The 18,647-nt window shown below is 44.3% G+C and overlaps 1 protein-coding gene across 1 annotated transcript in view; it reads left to right on the top strand.

The window, feature by feature from the left end:
* The window catches only part of HACD1 (3-hydroxyacyl-CoA dehydratase 1), a 68,268-nt gene that overhangs the window by 40,406 nt on the left and 9,215 nt on the right, over positions 1-18,647 (top strand). Inside the window, exons 3-5 of the mRNA XM_066585778.1 lie at positions 6,955-6,973; positions 8,857-8,945; positions 15,935-16,056. Coding sequence (XP_066441875.1) covers positions 6,955-6,973; positions 8,857-8,945; positions 15,935-16,056 — 230 coding nt within the window. The remainder of the gene's footprint in view (positions 1-6,954; positions 6,974-8,856; positions 8,946-15,934; positions 16,057-18,647) is intronic.

The raw sequence follows: 18,647 nt of genomic DNA, 5'->3' as shown, positions 1-18,647 counted from the left end.
AATAAGAACCACACCAATAATAAGCCCTACCTTGATTTTCAGGGCAGGGCTTGAAATGTAAGCCCTACCCCAAAAATAAGCCCTAGCTACCCCACATGAAAAAAACGATAATCGCCTAGCAAGCGCTGTCTGAGTCCCTCCCACTGGCCTGTTGCGCTCCAGCAGGCTTTCCTGCAGTCCTTAATGCCGATGGAGCATCTCTTGCTGGTGATGGAGCTTGTATACCCAACCTCCAGGTAGCGATTGCTCAGATTGGTTCAGGAGCACCGCCTCAGCCAATCAGAGCCTGCACTCGATAAACCAATCACAGCCATTCATTGAATGACATCATTGAAAGGCTGTGATTAGTTCATCGAGTGCCTGCTTTGATTGGCTGAGGCGGTGCTTCTGAACCAATCAGAGCAATCGCCGGCTGGAGGTGGGGTGTTCAAGCCCTGTCACCAGCAAGAGATGCTCCATCAGCATTGAGGACTGCATGGAAGCCTGTCGGAGCGTAGCAGCCCAGCGGGAGGGTCCCGGATGGCACCTGCTAGTTGAGTATAAGACACCCCCAAAAATAAGACCCTATTCGTTTTTAGGGGCAAATATTAATATATTAATATGACAGGGTCTTATTTTCGGGGATAAACAGTATACATTCGCTTTTTGGACATCCTGCTTCAAAACTATTGGCGGTGATATGGAGTTGGGCTACTTTTGCAGCTATAGCAACCTCTGCTTTTCCGGGAAGACTTTCCACAGGATTTCGGATGAGGGGATAGCTACATCTCACCGGAGCGACCCTTTAATACGTCTCTTATATGATTGACATAAAATCTGCCATTACTTATCGCTGTGGGCCACGGGGTCTGCCATCTCCGACAATGCCCTACTACACTGGTGGCTACACATGATGGCGTCACAACGTGTCAGGCTTACACATTGTCATAAATAAAAGGGACCAACGATGAGCGACTGTCCAACAAGTACAGGAAACCCAATAATGGAGCCCATTGTTCTCTACGGCCGCGAATATACCGCAGCCCCTGCACAATGACGCTCCGTACGGGCTGCGGGTACCCGGGGCATCGCTAGGCAACAGTGCAGGAAATGTAAACAAACACCAGAAATTGTACTGCGCATGACGGCGGCCTGTGTGAGCACGCGGTGATACGCAGTATATTACGCGGCCGGACGCAGGGTCATGGCTGGGCTCACAGCTGGAATCCGCCCGGCTTCAGGCACTCTCACACGAATACGTTTTTTCCAGCGTTTAACGCTGCGTCTTCAGCTCAGCGCTAAACACTGTCAAGCGCTGCCATTAATTTTAATGGGGCTTCTCAGACATGCGCTAAAACGCTGCGTTTTTTCAGTGCTGTCTGTTTTATTTTCATGCGTTTCTGCATTTTAAAACGCAATGCTTTGCCCGTTGAAATGAATGGCGTGCGTTCTCAGCGCCGGTGGAAACACGATGGAATGCGGTTACCGCGTTTTTGACTGCGTTTTTTCAGTTCTGCCATTATCAGATTACTTGGCGGCGTTTATAACCGTGCCAAAAACGCAGGTCAACGCAGCTGAAAACACAGTAAACGCAGCGTTTTACAAGCGCCTGTGTGAGACCCGCCTCCGTCAGAAAACCCTTCCCCAGTCTGTGAATCCAGGATTTGTCAGTCACTTCACAGACGGATTCCGCGATGTCCGCTGACAGCGTTTAAATGAATCCGTTGGCCGGTGTTCATGAACAGCGCGCACACAATGCTCCATTGAGTCCAATGCCTGTTTGGCGGTTACATCTTGACTTATGTCTTGGTGCGGGGGGGGCGGCGGGGGAGGGAGTGAGAGATCTCTCTCTCTCCCCCTGCTAACCCCCGCCGCCTGCCGCCCCTCGAGCACGCTCGGAGAAGAAGGCAGTTACTCGAGATGAGCGAGGCTCGTTCGAGTGACTGACCTTACCGAGCGTGCTCGCTCATCTCTAGTCAAGACGTCACAGGTATAGAGTCTACTTCGGTGCGGTGGGTCAAGAGACATAGATTTACGGAACTGTCTTAAGCAAAAGCTGCCTTTGCTACCCATAGCAGCCAATCACAGCGCAGCTTTCATTTTTCAGAATGCTGAGGTAAAATCAAAGCAGCTTTGTGATTGGTTGCTATTTCTTATTCTGCTGAGGTAACATGAAAGCTGTGCTGTGATTGGTTGTTATTTACTATACTGCTGAGGTAACATGAAAGCTGGGCTGTGATTGGTTGTTATATATCATACTGAGGTAACATGAAAGCTGCGCTGTGATTGGTTGTTATATATTATACTGAGGTAACATGAAAGCTGCGCTGTGATTGGTGGTTACATATTATACTGCTGAGGTAACATGAAAGCTGTGCTGTGATTGGTTGTTATATATTATACTGAGGTAACATGAAAGCTGTGCTGTGATTGGTTGTTATATATTATACTGCTGAGGTAACATGAAAGCTGCGCTGTGATTGGTTGCTATTTCTTATTCTGCTGAGGTAACATGAAAGCTGTGTTGTGATTGGTTGTTATATATTATACTGAGGTAACATGAAAGCTGTGCTGTGATTGGTTGTTATATTATACTGCTGAGGTAGCATGAAAGCAGCGCTGTGATTGGTTGTTATATGTTATACCGCTGAGGTAACATGAAAGCTGCGCTGTGATTGGGTGTTATATATTATACTGAGGTAACATGAAAGCTGCGCTGTGATTGGGTGTTATATATTATACTGAGGTAACATGAAAGCTGCGCTGTGATTGGTTGTTATATATTATACTGAGGTAACATGAAAGCTGTGCTGTGATTGGTTGTTATATATTATACCGCTGAGGTAACATGAGAGCTGTGCTGTGATTGGTTGTTATATATTATACTGCTAAGGTAACATTAAAGCTGCGCTGTGATTGGTTGTTATATATTATACTGAGGTAACATGAAAGCTGCACTGTGATTGGTTGTTATATATTATACTGCTGAGGTAACATGAAAGCTGCGCTGTGATTGGTGGCTACTTCTTATACTGCTGAGGTAACATGAAAGCTGCGCTGTGATTGGTTGTTATATATTATACTGAGGTAACATGAAAGCTGCGCTGTGATTGGTTGTTATATATTTTACTGAGGTAACATGAAAGCTGTGCTGTGATTGGTTGTTATATATTATACTGAGGTAACATGAAAGCTGTGCTGTGATTGGTTGTTATATATTATACTGAGGCAACATGAAAGCTGCGCTGTGATTGGTTGTTATATATTTTACTGAGGTAACATGAAAGCTGTGCTGTGATTGGTTGTTATATATTATACTGAGGTAACATGAAAGCTGTGCTGTGATTGGTTGTTATATATTATACCGCTGAGGTAACATGAAAGCTGTGGTGTGATTGGTTGTTATATATTATACTGCTGAGGTAACATGAAAGCTGTGCTGTGATTGGTTGTTATATATTATACCACTGAGGTAACATGAAAGCTGCGCTGTGATTGGTTGTTATATATTATACCGCTGAGGTAACATGAAAGCTGTGCTGTGATTGGTTGTTATATATTATACAGCTGAGGTAACATGAAAGCTGCGCTGTGATTGGTTGTTATATATTATACTGAGGTAACATGAAAGCTGCGCTGTGATTGGTTGTTATATATTTTACTGAGGTAACATGAAAGCTGTGCTGTGATTGGTTGTTATATATTATACTGAGGTAACATGAAAGCTGTGCTGTGATTGGTTGTTATATATTATACTGAGGCAACATGAAAGCTGCGCTGTGATTGGTTGTTATATATTTTACTGAGGTAACATGAAAGCTGTGCTGTGATTGGTTGTTATATATTATACTGAGGTAACATGAAAGCTGTGCTGTGATTGGTTGTTATATATTATACTGAGGTAACATGAAAGCTGTGGTGTGATTGGTTGTTATATATTATACTGCTGAGGTAACATGAAAGCTGTGCTGTGATTGGTTGTTATATATTATACCACTGAGGTAACATGAAAGCTGCGCTGTGATTGGTTGTTATATATTATACCGCTGAGGTAACATGAAAGCTGTGCTGTGATTGGTTGTTATATATTATACAGCTGAGGTAACATGAAAGCTGCGCTGTGATTGGTTGTTATATATTATACTGAGGTAACATGAAAGCTGTGCTGTGATTGGTTGTTATATATTATACCACTGAGGTAACATGAAAGCTGCGCTGTGATTGGTTGTTATATATTATACCGCTGAGGTAACATGAAAGCTGTGCTGTGATTGGTTGTTATATATTATACCGCTGAGGTAACATGAAAGCTGTGCTGTGATTGGTTGTTATATATTATACAGCTGAGGTAACATGAAAGCTGCTCTGTGATTGGTTGTTATATATTATACTGAGGTAACATGAAAGCTGCGCTGTGATTGGTTGTTATATATTATACTGCTGAGGTAACATGAAAGCTGCGCTGTGATTGGTTGTTATATATTATACCGCTGAGGTAACATGAAAGCTGTGCTGTGATTGGTTGTTATATATTATACTGAGGTAACATGAAAGCTGTGCTGTGATTGGTTGTTATATATTATACTGAGGTAGCATGAAAGCTGCGCTGTGATTGGTTGTTATATATTATACTGAGGTAACATGAAAGCTGCGCTGTGATTGGTTGTTATATATTATACTGAGGTAACATGAAAGCTGTGCTGTGATTGGTTGTTATATATTATACTGCTGAGGTAACATGAAAGCTGTGCTGTGATTGGTTGTTATATATTATATTGCTGAGGTAACATGAAAGCTGCGCTGTGATTGGTTATTATATATTATACTGAGGTAACATGAAAGCTGCGCTGTGATTGGTTGTTATATATTATACTGAGGTAACATGAAAGCTGTGCTGTGATTGGTTGTTATATATTATACTGAGGTTACATGAAAGCTGCACTGTGATTGGTTATTATATATTATACTGAGGTAACATGAAAGCTGCGCTGTGATTGGTTGTTATATATTATACTGCTGAGGTAACATGAAAGCTGCGCTGTGATTGGTTGTTATATATTATACCGCTGAGGTAACATGAAAGCTGTGCTGTGATTGGTTGTTATATATTATACTGAGGTAACATGAAAGCTGTGCTGTGATTGGTTGTTATATATTATACTGAGGTAACATGAAAGCTGTGCTGTGATTGGTTGTTATATATTATACTGAGGTAACATGAAAGCTGCGCTGTGATTGGTTATTATATATTATACTGCTGAGGTAACATGAAAGCTGCGCTGTGATTGGTTATTATATATTATACTGAGGTAACATGAAAGCTGCGCTGTGATTGGTTGTTATATATTATACTGAGGTAACATGAAAGCTGCGCTGTGATTGGCTGTTATATATTATACTGAGGTAACATGAAAGCTGCGCTGTGATTGGTTGTTATATATTATACAGCTGAGGTAACATAAGAAGCTGCGCTGTGATTGGTTATTATATATTATACTGAGGTAACATGAAAGCTGGGCTGTGATTGGTTGTTATATATTATACTGAGGTAACATGAAAGCTGCGCTGTGATTGGTTGTTATATATTATACTGCTGAGGTATCATGAAAGCTGCGCTGTGATTGGTTATTATATATTATACTGCTGAGGTAACATGAAAGCTGCGCTGTGATTGGTTATTATATATTATACTGACTGAACATGAAAGCTATGCTGTGATTGGTTGTTACTTATTATACTGCTGAGGTAACATGAAAGCTGCGCTGTGATTGGTTGCTTTTTCTTATTCTGCTGAGGTAAAATGAAAGCTGCGCTGTGATTGGTTGTTATATATTATACTGCTGAGGTAACATGAAAGCTGCGCTGTGATTGGTTGTTATATATTATACCGCTGAGGTAACATGAAAGCTGCGCTGTGATTGGTTGTTATATATTATACTGAGGTAACATGAAAGCTGCGCTGTGATTGGTTGTTATATATTATACTGAGGTTACATGAAAGCTGCGCTGTGATTGGTTGTCATATATTATACTGCTGAGGTAACATGAAAGCTGTGCTGTGATTGGTTGTTATATATTATACTGCTGAGGTAACATGAAAGCTGCGCTGTGATTGGTTGTTATATATTATACTGCTGAGGTAACATGAAAGCTGCGCTGTGATTGGTTGTTATATATTATACTGCTGAGGTAACATGAAAGCTGCGCTGTGATTGGTTGTTATATATTATACTGAGGTAACATGAAAGCTGCGCTGTGATTGGTAGTTATATATTATACTGCTGAGGTAACATGAAAGCTGCGCTGTGATTGGTTGATATATAATATACTGCTGAGGTAACATGAAAGCTGAGCTGTGATTGGTTGTTATATATTATACTGAGGTAACATGAAAGCTGCACTGTGATTTGTTGATATATAATATACTGCTGAGGTAACATGAAAGCTGCGCTGTGATTGGTTGTTATATATTATACTGCTGAGGTAACATGAAAGCTGCGCTGTGATTGGTTATTATATATTATACTGAGGTAACATGAAAGCTGCGCTGTGATTGGTTGTTATATATTATACTGAGGTAACATGAAAGCTGTGCTGTGATTGGTTGTTATATATTATACTGAGGTAACATGAAAGCTGCACTGTGATTGGTTGCTTTTTCTTATTCTGCTGAGGTAAAATGAAAGCAGCGCTGTGATTGGTTGCTATGGGCAGCAAGGACTGTTTTCATAAATCTGCCCCATAACCCCTTGCCCCCAGGTCAATATTCACAGGGAACCAGACAGAAATGACAGAGTCATGGAGGGTGGTTTGTGTTTCCTGGTGAGAGACCCCCCATGTAGTATATTTAGTGCAGCCTTCAGCGGGGGGATGTTGGCCCTGCAGGCCGGGGGTCCGGGTGTGGAGGCATTTCTCTGTATGTGATTGTATTGTATGTGACGCCCCGATCTAACCTGTTACATTGTTCTCTTTCAGTTGGTTCACTGCGCACTCGGTGAGTTCCTACCTTTATCAGCTTAGCATGAAAATAACACTAGACGATATATGATTATTGGGGTGCGTTCACACGTCCGCCGGGGGTCCGCGGGGGGTCCGCAGGGGGTCCGCGGGGGGTCCGCCGGGGTCGGTTATAATTCCATCTCTGTCTTCCATTTTTGGATCAGAGGAACAGAATGAAAACGGACGGAAACGTTTCCCTTTTTTAGGGCCCTGATGGAAATGTGTTTAAAAAAAATCAGAGGTAGAATGTATCAAGAAGGACATATTAAACGCCGCCTTAATATGATCTCCGTGTTGCACGGCTCTCCATGTATCGGGGGGATCTCGGACCCTCCGTGCACAGAAACCTGCGCCAAACCCAACCTGGTATAATTTACTCCAGTTCCTGGCATAACCCTGCGGGTTCAGGGCCGCTCCCTGACAGCGCTGCCCACTTTGTACAAATAGGACAAGAGTGGTGCAAAAAGTAAAAACAAAATCCCCATTTGTGGAAAAATGTGCAATTTTTTTGATCACCAGCAGCTGCTGTAAAAGCCGTCATGAATGTCCCCCAGAATGCTCTCAGTTGGTTTCCGTCCCGCTGCCATTCCGTTTTTTACGGGGCGGACGCTCTGCGGATTTTCTGCAGCTGATCTGCATGTGGAAAGTCACACAGAATATTGCAGTAGCAGCAAACTGCAAAGGGATCAGATTTTGCGATGAGTTTACATCCCTTTGTGGACGCACCCTTAAAGGGGTTTTCTGCCCTCCTTTTCACTGATGACTTATCTGGAGGATAGGTCATCGGTAGTTGATAGACGAGGGTCTGCCGCTTGGGACCCCTGTCCATCAGCTGCTGTCCTATGCAGCGGATGGGATGTTCTCATAAGCAGACAGGGAAGGAAAGTGCAGGCACCGGCTTCACTCCCATTGTAATCAATGGGACCACCGCACTGCTATGTCACCTCCCGCTCCTCTCCTCATCAGGAATGGATGTGACGTCCTGACCAGCAGGGTTGCAGGAAGTGCCGTATCACCACGGTGTTCCCAAATATTACAATGGGAGTGAAGCCGGCGCGTGCACTTCCCATGGTGACAGCTAAGGCCAGCCCTGATCAGCTGATGGATGGTGGGAATCTCCCGGTCGAATGGGTCCATCTTATGATGGAACTGAACAGCGCCAAACAGACCCCATTGACCATAATGGGTCCTTTCGGTTTCTGTTCACTTGCCCAGAATTGTACCAGAAGAGAAGTGCTGCATGGAGCGCTATTTCTTCCGGTACTTTGTTCCAACGCCGATGTGTAGGCAGCCATAGGCCGGTTCCACATCTGCATCGGAGGTTCTGTCGGAGATCCGGCTGGAAATACCAGAAGAAAACGCTCTGCATGCAGCACTCTTACTTCTGTCCAAAAACTGGGCAACTCTGCGGAAAACGGACAGACGCCATTATAGTCAATGAGGTCCGTCCGGCGCTGTTCGGTACCGCCCAGAGATGGAACTGTTCGGCCACGGGGATTCCCCCTCCCTGCTACCTGAACGGAACAGGAAAGCGGAATCCCCAATGCAAGTGTGAAACCCCCTTAATCATTAATATCTACCCCCAAATGGTTTGGTAGAAAGTAACACGAGCCTCCGAAGAGCTGCAGGCACCCAGGATAGGAATGAAGGGCTTTGGGATGCAGCAACGTAAAACAATCCTTGTCTATGAGAAGTGCTATTCTTATACAAAGGCAGGAAAATATCTGAAAACCGGCTCCCATCCGGCATGCATGTACCCGTCCCGGCCGTAGACTATAGGCAGCAGCTAGTTATACCGCAGGCCAACGGCGCGAAATATAAAATACAAAAGATTTTTTAATTGCAATCTCCTAATTTCTCCCTTCTTCCCCTTCTAAGGAATAGTGCGCACTTCGGTGCTAGTAACTGGGGTCCAAGTCAGTTCCAGAATCTTCATGGTCTGGTTCATTGCCAACAGCATTAAACAGGTGGGTGCGAGACTGCATGCTTATCTATCACCTGAACACTCCATGATTCTAACATGTATGATGGGGACCGCACATGAAGGGCAGAGATTAGAGACTTCATACATTTCCTGGCATGTAATGTAGAAGCGAGGGTCTCGGGTCTTGGGCTCTCATTTCCACGGCATTAGACCTGTTTGGCCTTTTGTGAAAACAGTATCTATATAAATACCTCCCAACAGGCGTACCGAACAGTGTAGCAGGCATAGCCGCTGCTATTGGATCCAACAGATCAGGGAGCCCATTCTCACTAAGACATAAGGTGCACCTACTGATGATTATGAAGGGGTATGAAATATGGAATGAGGCCTCATAAGTTTTACTCTGAAGTCCCAGGTTACTCCGGCTGTGTACATTGCCCCATCACTACGTATTGCATCATGCCTGTGCTGTGTGATATCACTGCATTACACTACTTCTCTTTATGTGTTACTTCTATTTTGTGTCATTGAAAGAGCTGACATGGGGAATAACCATACCCAGACAGTGCAATCCCCCCGAATCAGCTGTCTGTGTATGGTTATTCTAGCTGTGGCTTACAGTTCCCAGTTACTGTATTGTTATAAGGCCTGTTTAAAATGTCTGACATTGTTTTGCAGGAATTCTGCCTTCCAATAGGTGGCACTAGAGGGGTATTGTTCTAAGTTTTCCATTTGCATATTTCCCAGAAGAGCATGGATAGCTTTATAGGTCTTCTCACACACCTTAAGGAGAAACAATACTCTTCCTTATCCCTGCACTGTGACATCACTGAGTTTAGTACCACTGTACTGTGACATCACTGTGTTGTTTATCCCTGCACTGTGACATCACTGAGTTTAGTACCACTGTACTGTGACATCACTGTGTTGTTTATCCCTGCACTGTGACATCACTGTGTTTATTGTGTCTGTATTATTCAGTATGCCTGTGCTGTGACATCACTCTGTTTATTATTCCACTACTGTGACATCACTGCATGTGTTATGTTTGTACTATAACATTACTGTTTGCATTAGTCATGTACAGCAACACTACTTATGTATTAATCACAAGCCTTCCATGTCCGGAACGTCTGTGCTACTGAAAGTGGTTATGGTGGAGTTGGGCCCCATTCCAAGTTTTACCATTGGGCTCAATGGTTACTTGTCACCATGCCCGGAAATTGGGATTTGAGTGATGGGAGGTTTGGAAATATGAGTGATGAACGCTGAGCGCTCAGGTTATACCTGCAATCTTCCATCTGTATTACTGACTTCTACCCAAAATAGGACCCCCGCTGGCTCCCCCCTACAGCTACCTGGCTGTGACATTACATGTTACCTTGTATGATTCACGGTTCCTAAATAAACACGGCCATAATCAATGCTTGGGTTCAGGTTACTTTTTGACTTTTTTGAAGCTTGTGGTTCTTGGAGCGGCTCCTGGTGGGCCGGCAGGTATGTGCAGACGAGGCTGCTGGACGCTTCATTCTCGGAGCTCCTGGGCTCGCTTCCATCTGTCTCTGTGGTTACTGCAGAAAGCTTCTAGCATGCTGAAAGCAAATCTACTGTAAGTGATACGCTCTGCGCTCACCATTCATTATATGAGGCTGCAACAGACTGAATATCAGCGAGATACAAAACGGATTGAACGCCTGTCATTGGCCGGACCGCAGATTGTAATTGTGTTTAATTACAATGAATATGTCCGCTGTCCTCATAAGTCCTTATCAGTAAATGCTGCTATAAACAGGTGGGTGGGGGGGCATTATTTCTTCGAACTCTGTTATTAGGTCCCCCTGTTATTCCTCCTGGAAATGTGTTCATCTACTAAGGATGTGGCCTTTTCTTTATTTTAAGATTCCCCCTCCCCATTTTCATAAACTCCTAAGTGTTTTATGTCCTCCTGGACGTCGCTGCCCGGGGGCTGGTTTTTCCGCAGGACAAGTTGTATTTTTATGTGGTCTATATACTCCACCATAAAATGTATTGCAAATCTTTTTAATAATTCTAATTGGAGTGAAATGCAAAAACCCGCGGCAAAAATGAGGTCCACTTCCTGGCTTGGATGAGTATGATTACAGCGATACAACATTTATACCACTAATTAAAAAATAAAAAATCTATAAAATACATATTTTTCTTGCCATCTTCTGACCGCCATAACTTTTTTGTCTTTTTGTTGCTGGGGTTGGGAGGGCTTGTATTTTGCGGAACGACATGTGGTATCCCTGGGTACTATTTTGAAGTGCATGCAACTTTTTGATCGCTTTTTATTACTTTTTTTTTTCTTGAAGGCGGGGACTAAAAATGCCCAATCCTGGCGCTGTGTACTTTATCTTCTGCTGACGTTGACTTTGTGGGATAAGTAATGCGTGATTTTTATAGATCGGACTTTTATGGGGTGGTGCTACCAAATATGTTTTAGTGACTTTTTTTTTTGTTTTGACTTTTTTATTATGAATATGGGAAGAGGTTTTTCTTTTAACTTTTAGTATCCTCTATTTTTTATAATACTTATTTTCCATTTATTTAAATTTTTTTTTTGGTCGGTTATACTATATACTGCAATAGTTCAGGAGGTGCAGGAGAGAATGGGATCAAAACTGAGAAGTTTTATCTTGCTGGCTCCAACTCCACCGAAATGTGACTCCCCCAATCCAACCCCACAGCCCTGATTGTGACAATTAAGGACTTTAGGAGAGAGAGAACAGTTCCCTCTGTCAGTCCTATTGGCACCCCATAATGAGACCATGGGGTGTCAATGAGTTGCCATCACAACCAGGGGGGACTAACAGATTCTCCCTCAGTCTAGGTCTGACATAGCTGTAAGTCTATTAAGTTAGCCTGGCTCCCAGGGATGCCATCTATGAACATTGAGAAGATTACTATATACTGCAATACTCTAGTATTGCGGTGTATAGTACAAGCGATCAAGCTATCACAGGTCCCAATGGGGACTACAGGAATGTAGAAAAAGTTTTAATAAGATTTTAGAAAGGTAAAAATAAATATTACAGACTCAAAAACACTCATTTTCACATTTTTCCCAATACAAGAATCTAGTCAATGAAAAAAACAAAATTTGGCATCCATGTTCAAAAAAGTCCGAATTATTAAAATCACACTTTATTTCTCACTGCCAACACCGTAAAAAAAATGAGTGCAGAATTGCGGAGTTTTCAATATTCTGGCTCCCTGAAAACTTGAATAAAAAGTGATCAAAAAGTCTCATATTTACCCCAAAAATGGTACCAATAAAAACTACAGCTGCTCCTGCAAAAATGAGCCCTGAGATATTCCCATCGGGAAAAATCAATGATGCGGCTCTGAACACGGCGACAGGAAGCATTTGTGTTTAGGGGCTTATTCATATGGTTGGGTTTTCACGCCCGACCGATATATGCTGCCCCTCTCTGTAAGGGGAGGAGGCGGGACGGGACAGGGGTTAGTGCACTGATATACGCCCTGAATAAGTCCTAATAAAAAAGATACTTTTAAAAGATGGTGATACATAAAAAATGTATATAAATTTGGTATCGCTGTAATCATGCTCCCCCACACACACAAAGAGGAAGGTGTAGAAGGAGGTTACCGTATTATTTATACTGCGCAGTGGAAAACGAAAAAAATGCAAAAAAAACAAATAGTGACATTGTTAATGGCTGTCCGGGTTTACTGTGACCAACAAGTGCGACCGCCGGACCCAGTGATGTTTTTCGTTCCACAACTTTCTAATATCCTTTATATTGAAAAACCAAAGATACCCAGAAAAACCCAGAGATCCAGTCTACAGAATAGTGATATCTATGCTAAGCCTGCAGATGGCGCTCTGGGCTGCAATGTTACAATGTCACCATTAGAGGGCAGCATTACCTCACAGATGCTAAAGTAGAACTTTGTGATCTCAACATGAATGATGCTTATGGCTCATCATCACACAGCCTTATATACGCAGCGTACTATGCAGTGAATGGAAACCATTGTTTTCAGTGGACTCGCTACCAGCTGTGCATTTTTCACGCGACTTTTGTTCGCATGAAAAAAAAATACAGAAAGACTAATTTTGGTGTTTATGACGCCCCACAAAAGCCCATGAAAGTCAATGAGTTTATGTTCATAAGCAGAAAACCTGCATATTTAGGCCGGAAAACAAAACGTGGAGATGGGCAAAAATACTCAGAGCAGGAATTACAGACCGAAACGAGCCGCGCGGCCGTCGGAATGACAAGCTGGCGTCCAGAGGCGTAACTTGAAGCTCCCGGGCCCCAATGCCAAACCTGCAACGGGGTCCCAAACTGTACTGCTTTATTCATAGTACTGGGCTCCCTATATGGAGAAGAGAAGCCTAATGGGCCCCCTAAGGCTCCTGGGCGCGGGTGCAACCGCATGCCCTGCATGCCCCTGCTGGCGACTCATTTTCACAGGTTGATGCCTAATAAACGGGATCGATGCTGATGATGTGCCATCCTCTCGCTGCGGCGTCCTCCCCGTAGATTTCTCCAAAGAATTATGAAAATGGTGGATACAAACGCATGGACAAAATAAGAAACGCCGCATTCGTAAAAAAACATCATTGGGCTGGAAACGCGCGGGCGGTCTTTGTGGCGGGTTCCGGCGTAGTTTTCGTCTGAGCCAAGCACAGGAGTGGATACAGAAGAGATGAGATGTGTCGGTCCTGCGGTCAGGGAGCGTTCGCACGGAGGCGATGTGTGCCGACTTACAGCGGCGAAAACATCCACAGCAAATCTGCATCAACACTGGCACTGCGAGCGAAGGCAGCCGCGGGGGCAAAGACGCGCCGCCACCGAGTGTAGCTGCATGAACGGGGTTTTTTTTCCTCAATGTATTCAGACTCTGCGCCGTACTGCGTGCGTGTGACTAAAACAGCGGGACGAACGGTCCTGCCCTTTCTTGCACACTATATAGGGCAAGGCCGCTCTTTTCTCGCCAGTACTGTTAATGGGCAAGAATCCCGCTAATGAAGACAAAACCATTGAAATCAGTGGTTTTGTTTCGTCCCGTTATGCGGTTGTGATTATCACGCCCCTGTGAAGCCCTTAATCCGCCTTCAAACTGACATATTCGCGCACAGCACAATACGCAGTGAATGGAAGCGATTCATTTCAATGGGTCACTTCACATGCGTGTATTTTGCGTGCGCCATACCCGAAGAGATGCGTGAAACACTGCGTAATTCCGCTGGGAGGAAGAACACATCTGCAACTAAGTAGCCATTTCAGCCGCTGCGTTTGTTTGCCGCACGCAAATCAACGTGTCTATTAGGCGGTAAAAGTACAGTGAAATACGCCGATACGCAAAAGGCCTCATTCATTGCGCAAAAATGTTGCACTGAAGCTTACGCCCGCAGGACGACGGACTTATACTTTTTATCCATACTGGGTAGTCTAAACAGTCTGCAGCACAAACTGCAGGCGTGACTCCATCTAACGGTGCGTTCACAGCGGACGTGCTGCGGATTAGCTGCAGCAGAAGGATCCGCCATAAAACCCACATTTGTGGCAGATCCGGGGGGCTTCATCCCTTCCATCGACGGAGTGACGTCTGCTGTAGATGTCCCATACGGCCCCCACACAGCGGATTACTCTGCAAGCCTCTTCAGGTCTGGCTGCAGCTCGCCACAGCAGGCGCAATGATGTCACCCCTAACTGCGCCCGCCGTGCCGCCAATGGCCGGGGGCACAGGGGGGATGCTGCAGTCGGAGATGATGCTTCGCTGCTCTATAGTTCATTTCCATCCTGAGGACACAGTTACATCAGGACCTACAAGGACTTGCTGGGACCGTGAGACATGTGACTGCCCCACCGGGAAGACACAGTTATATGCAGCATCACAGGAGGTGGATGACATGTGGATGACATGTTGTTGCTGTAGCCGCTGTATACAATCCATGACTATCCTATGTCTAGACAGTCCGTGCAAAGGGGGAGATGGAACAATGCCTCTACAGTGCCACCTATTGGAAGGCAGCATTCCTGCAAGTCAATGTCAGAATTTTTATCAAGCCTTGTAAGAATGACTGGGAATACAAGCCAAGGCCAGGAGGAGAAGATAACCGCGTAGGGACTGACTGTTTCAGGGTTTTCCCCTCATCATCATGCAGTAGGTTGCTGGTTTGGCTGGGTGAGAGGTCTATAGACGTGGGTCTGGAGGGGGAGAGTTTCTCTTTAGGGAGATCACCTATAAGGAGACTTATAAGACCATGCATGCTCCTATGGGAAATTTATGCAAATGTAAGATGGAACAATGCCTCTACAGCGCCATCTATTGGATGGCAGCATTCCTGCAAGACAATGTCAGACTTTTTATTAAGCCTTGTAACAATAACCGGGAATATAAGCCAAAGCCGAAGTCTTCTCCAGAAGGAAAATGTAACTTATCTTTCCTTTCTGGAGAAGACTCTGCGTTTGGCTTATATTTCCTTGCAGGAATGCTGTCTTCTACCAGGTGGCGCTGTAGAGGCATTGTTCCATCTTTCATTTGCATAAATTTCCCAGGGGAGTCTGCATGGCCTTATGAGTCTCCTTGAGCCTACTAGGTGCTCTCCATAAGAGACTGCATGTTGCTGTCACTTGGTCATTAGAGGGTTGTCTAGCTTCTAACTACTGACGATCTCTCTTCACGATAGGTATTAATAGTTGATTGCCGGGGTCTGAGTGTATGGAGCCGGAAGCTGACAGCTCCTTACAGTGGCCCAGGTTGGTATTGCAGGCACAGCTCCTATTCTTGCCTGCAAGACCAACCCCGGCGGCTGTGAACGTACATGCAGCTGTCCTGCCCCCACCTCTGTACACTCAGACACGGGCAGGGCAAGCAGCGGATTGGCTGGGATTCTGGGCAGCGAATCACGGCGATCAACTATTGATGATCTATCGTGAGGATCCGTCATCGGCCGGTAGAGGCTGGACAACCCCTGTTAATGTCTGCGGTTTTATGTGATGTCTGTCTTCTTGTTCGGATTGTCTCTTCTAGATCCAGAACGAGGAGAGCGTCCTTCTCTTCCTGGTGGTGTGGACGGTGACCGAGATCACGCGATATTCCTACTACACCTTTAATCTCCTCAATCACTTGCCGTACTTCATTAAATGGGCCAGGTGGGTAGCGGCGCGGCGTGTGATGCCGGCTCGCGGACAGATTGCCGGTTTTGGATATTCTGATCGCAGAGATTTCATGTCATCTTGTTAGAGGAGGACAGATTGTAGGAATCACACAGTCCCATCCTGACATATTTGTCACTGGAGTCTCTGCTGCACCAGATTGCACCTCCCTGTGTTTGTAAATCAATTAGGCCTCCTTCCCATCAGCGATTCTACTTTGCATTTTGCATTTTTTCCTTCACATTTTTTTTTCAAAAAAGGATTTAAAAGCTTAACAGAATATAGAAATATAAGAATATTAATCCATGATGAGCCGAGATCTGCCTGGTACCGTAACTTACCACTGATGGGGCAGCATTAGGATAAGGATGGAGTTATTCTATCGCAGTCCCGGACTTAGGTCCCACTGTCATAAGAAAAAAGTGGCAGGGATAGGCAGTCTGAAGAAAGCAGGAAGAGAAAAGTAAACCCACAACAGAACAGCTCAGTAAATAAATACAGTACCAGAACCGAGCTCATAACATAACTACACCAGAATTAAGTTCAATACATAATTACAGCACCAGAACCAAATTCATAACATAAATACAACATCAGAACCAAGCTTAGTGCATAGATACAATACTAGAACCAAACTCATACCATAAAAACAACAATACCAAGCTCATAATATAATACAGTACCAGAAGCAAGCTCATACAATAAATACAGCACCAGAACCAAGATCATAACCTATATACAGCACCATAACTAAGCTCATAAGATAAATACAGCCCCAGAACCAAACTCGGTGCATAGATACCCTGTTTCCTTGAAAATAAGACCTAACCCTGAAAATAAGACCTAACATTATATTTTGGGATTTTTGAGGATGCAGAATGATTTTTTAAGATTTTTGAGGATGCTTGAACTATAAACCCTGCTCTAAAATTAAGCCCAACTTACAGTTAATAAAAAAGTCAATGTGAATAGTGTCCAGGCAGCCATACATGTAAAAAAGTTAAATCTTTTGGAGCAAAAATTAATATAAGACCCTGTCTTATTTTTGGAGGAACAGGGTACAATACTAGAACCAAACTCATAACATAAAAACAGCAATACCAAGCTCATAATATAATACAGCACCAGAAGCAAGCTTATAACATAAATACAGCACCAGAACTAAGCCCATAATATAACTACATTAGCAGAACTAAGTGATTATTGCGCGGGTGTTGATGGGCTGACAGTGGTGACAGTTGAAACATCAGAGGGGGTTGACAAGCAAGGAGGAAGATGATTCACGTAGCTCCGCAAAATGCTGCAGCACAGATGAGGAAGATCAGCTGTCTGGACCTAAGGGGAGTAATCGCTCCCAGTCTACATCCGCCTGAAGGCTGGGTCACACTCAGACCGGCCATGTTCTATTATATCAGTTTGGCTGAAGAGCTGGTAGATTAGGAAATATTCTGTATTATTGGGCATGTTCCAAAAATCCAGAGCGGTAGAATCACAGGGACTTTATTTTTCCTTCTATCCCCTTAAAGGATACGTCCCCCCAAATAAAGTTCTCCACTATCCACCGAGAACAACTAGCTTATCAGGGAGGGTCTGACCTCTCGGACCCCCACCAATCCTAAAAATGTGGGTCCCGAAGGTCCTTACATGAATGGAGGGGTGGTCAAACATGCATACCGCTGCTCCATTCATTTCAAAGGCACGGCCATAGATAGCCAAGCAGTTGAATTCGGCTATCTCCGGCAGTCCCAATGAAATGAGTGGAGTGGCAGTGCGCATGCCGTAACATTGCTCCATGCGAGACCCTTGGGATCGGTGAGGGTCCCAACTGTCAGACTCCCACCAATCACTGATTGTATAGATGGGAGCTAATTTCATTTAGTGGGACAATCCCTTTTATTAAAGGGCATGTCTGATCACAGAAACTTGAATCTTAGAGCCGCAAGAGGGATTCATAACCCCCCGAGGTGGGCAGCTCATTTTCCTTGCAGCAGGAATTGCCGTCCATGTAATTTATGGATGGATCGAGTCCACAAGAACAGGAGCCACTCTGGCTCATAGAGGGGGGTCCCAAGTAGGGACCTCCCGTCCATGATGATATTTGCCCTCATAGGACTCAACTCCAGTATTGCATTCCAAGTGTAATGTATGCAGCTTTGGAAACTATTTGGACAATGTAGGACTTTGAGCGGAGAGGTAAAGATGCAGCGTGACCCAATCACATGCTTCTAGGGGAGAATACCCCAATGCCGTATCTGGTGGGACATAACATGCTATTTTCTCATGAACTGGAAATAATAAAATTGGAGGCATGCAGGGCTGCGGCGGGGGGGGATTGTATCATGGGCCTGTTCAAGCAGTCCCTAATGCAGCTCGTCCCTGAAAGAGAACACTGGGAGGTGGACAGGGAATTCCATTTGCAACAAAGTGAAGGGGCTCTACCATGATTACAAGGTATTCCCCATCTGCAGGACAGAAGATAACTTGCTGATCGCGGGGGTTTAACCGCTGAAATCCCGGCTGATCTCAAGAATGGGGGTCCCTTGTCCCCCGTCCTCCTCCCTGCTGCGTTTTTTATATATATATATATT

Source organism: Eleutherodactylus coqui, chromosome 12, assembly GCF_035609145.1.
Source record: "Eleutherodactylus coqui strain aEleCoq1 chromosome 12, aEleCoq1.hap1, whole genome shotgun sequence".
Classification (NCBI taxonomy): Eukaryota; Metazoa; Chordata; class Amphibia; order Anura; family Eleutherodactylidae; genus Eleutherodactylus; species Eleutherodactylus coqui.
Note: the sequence above shows the minus strand (reverse complement) of the source record. Positions and strands in the feature narration are given on the sequence as shown.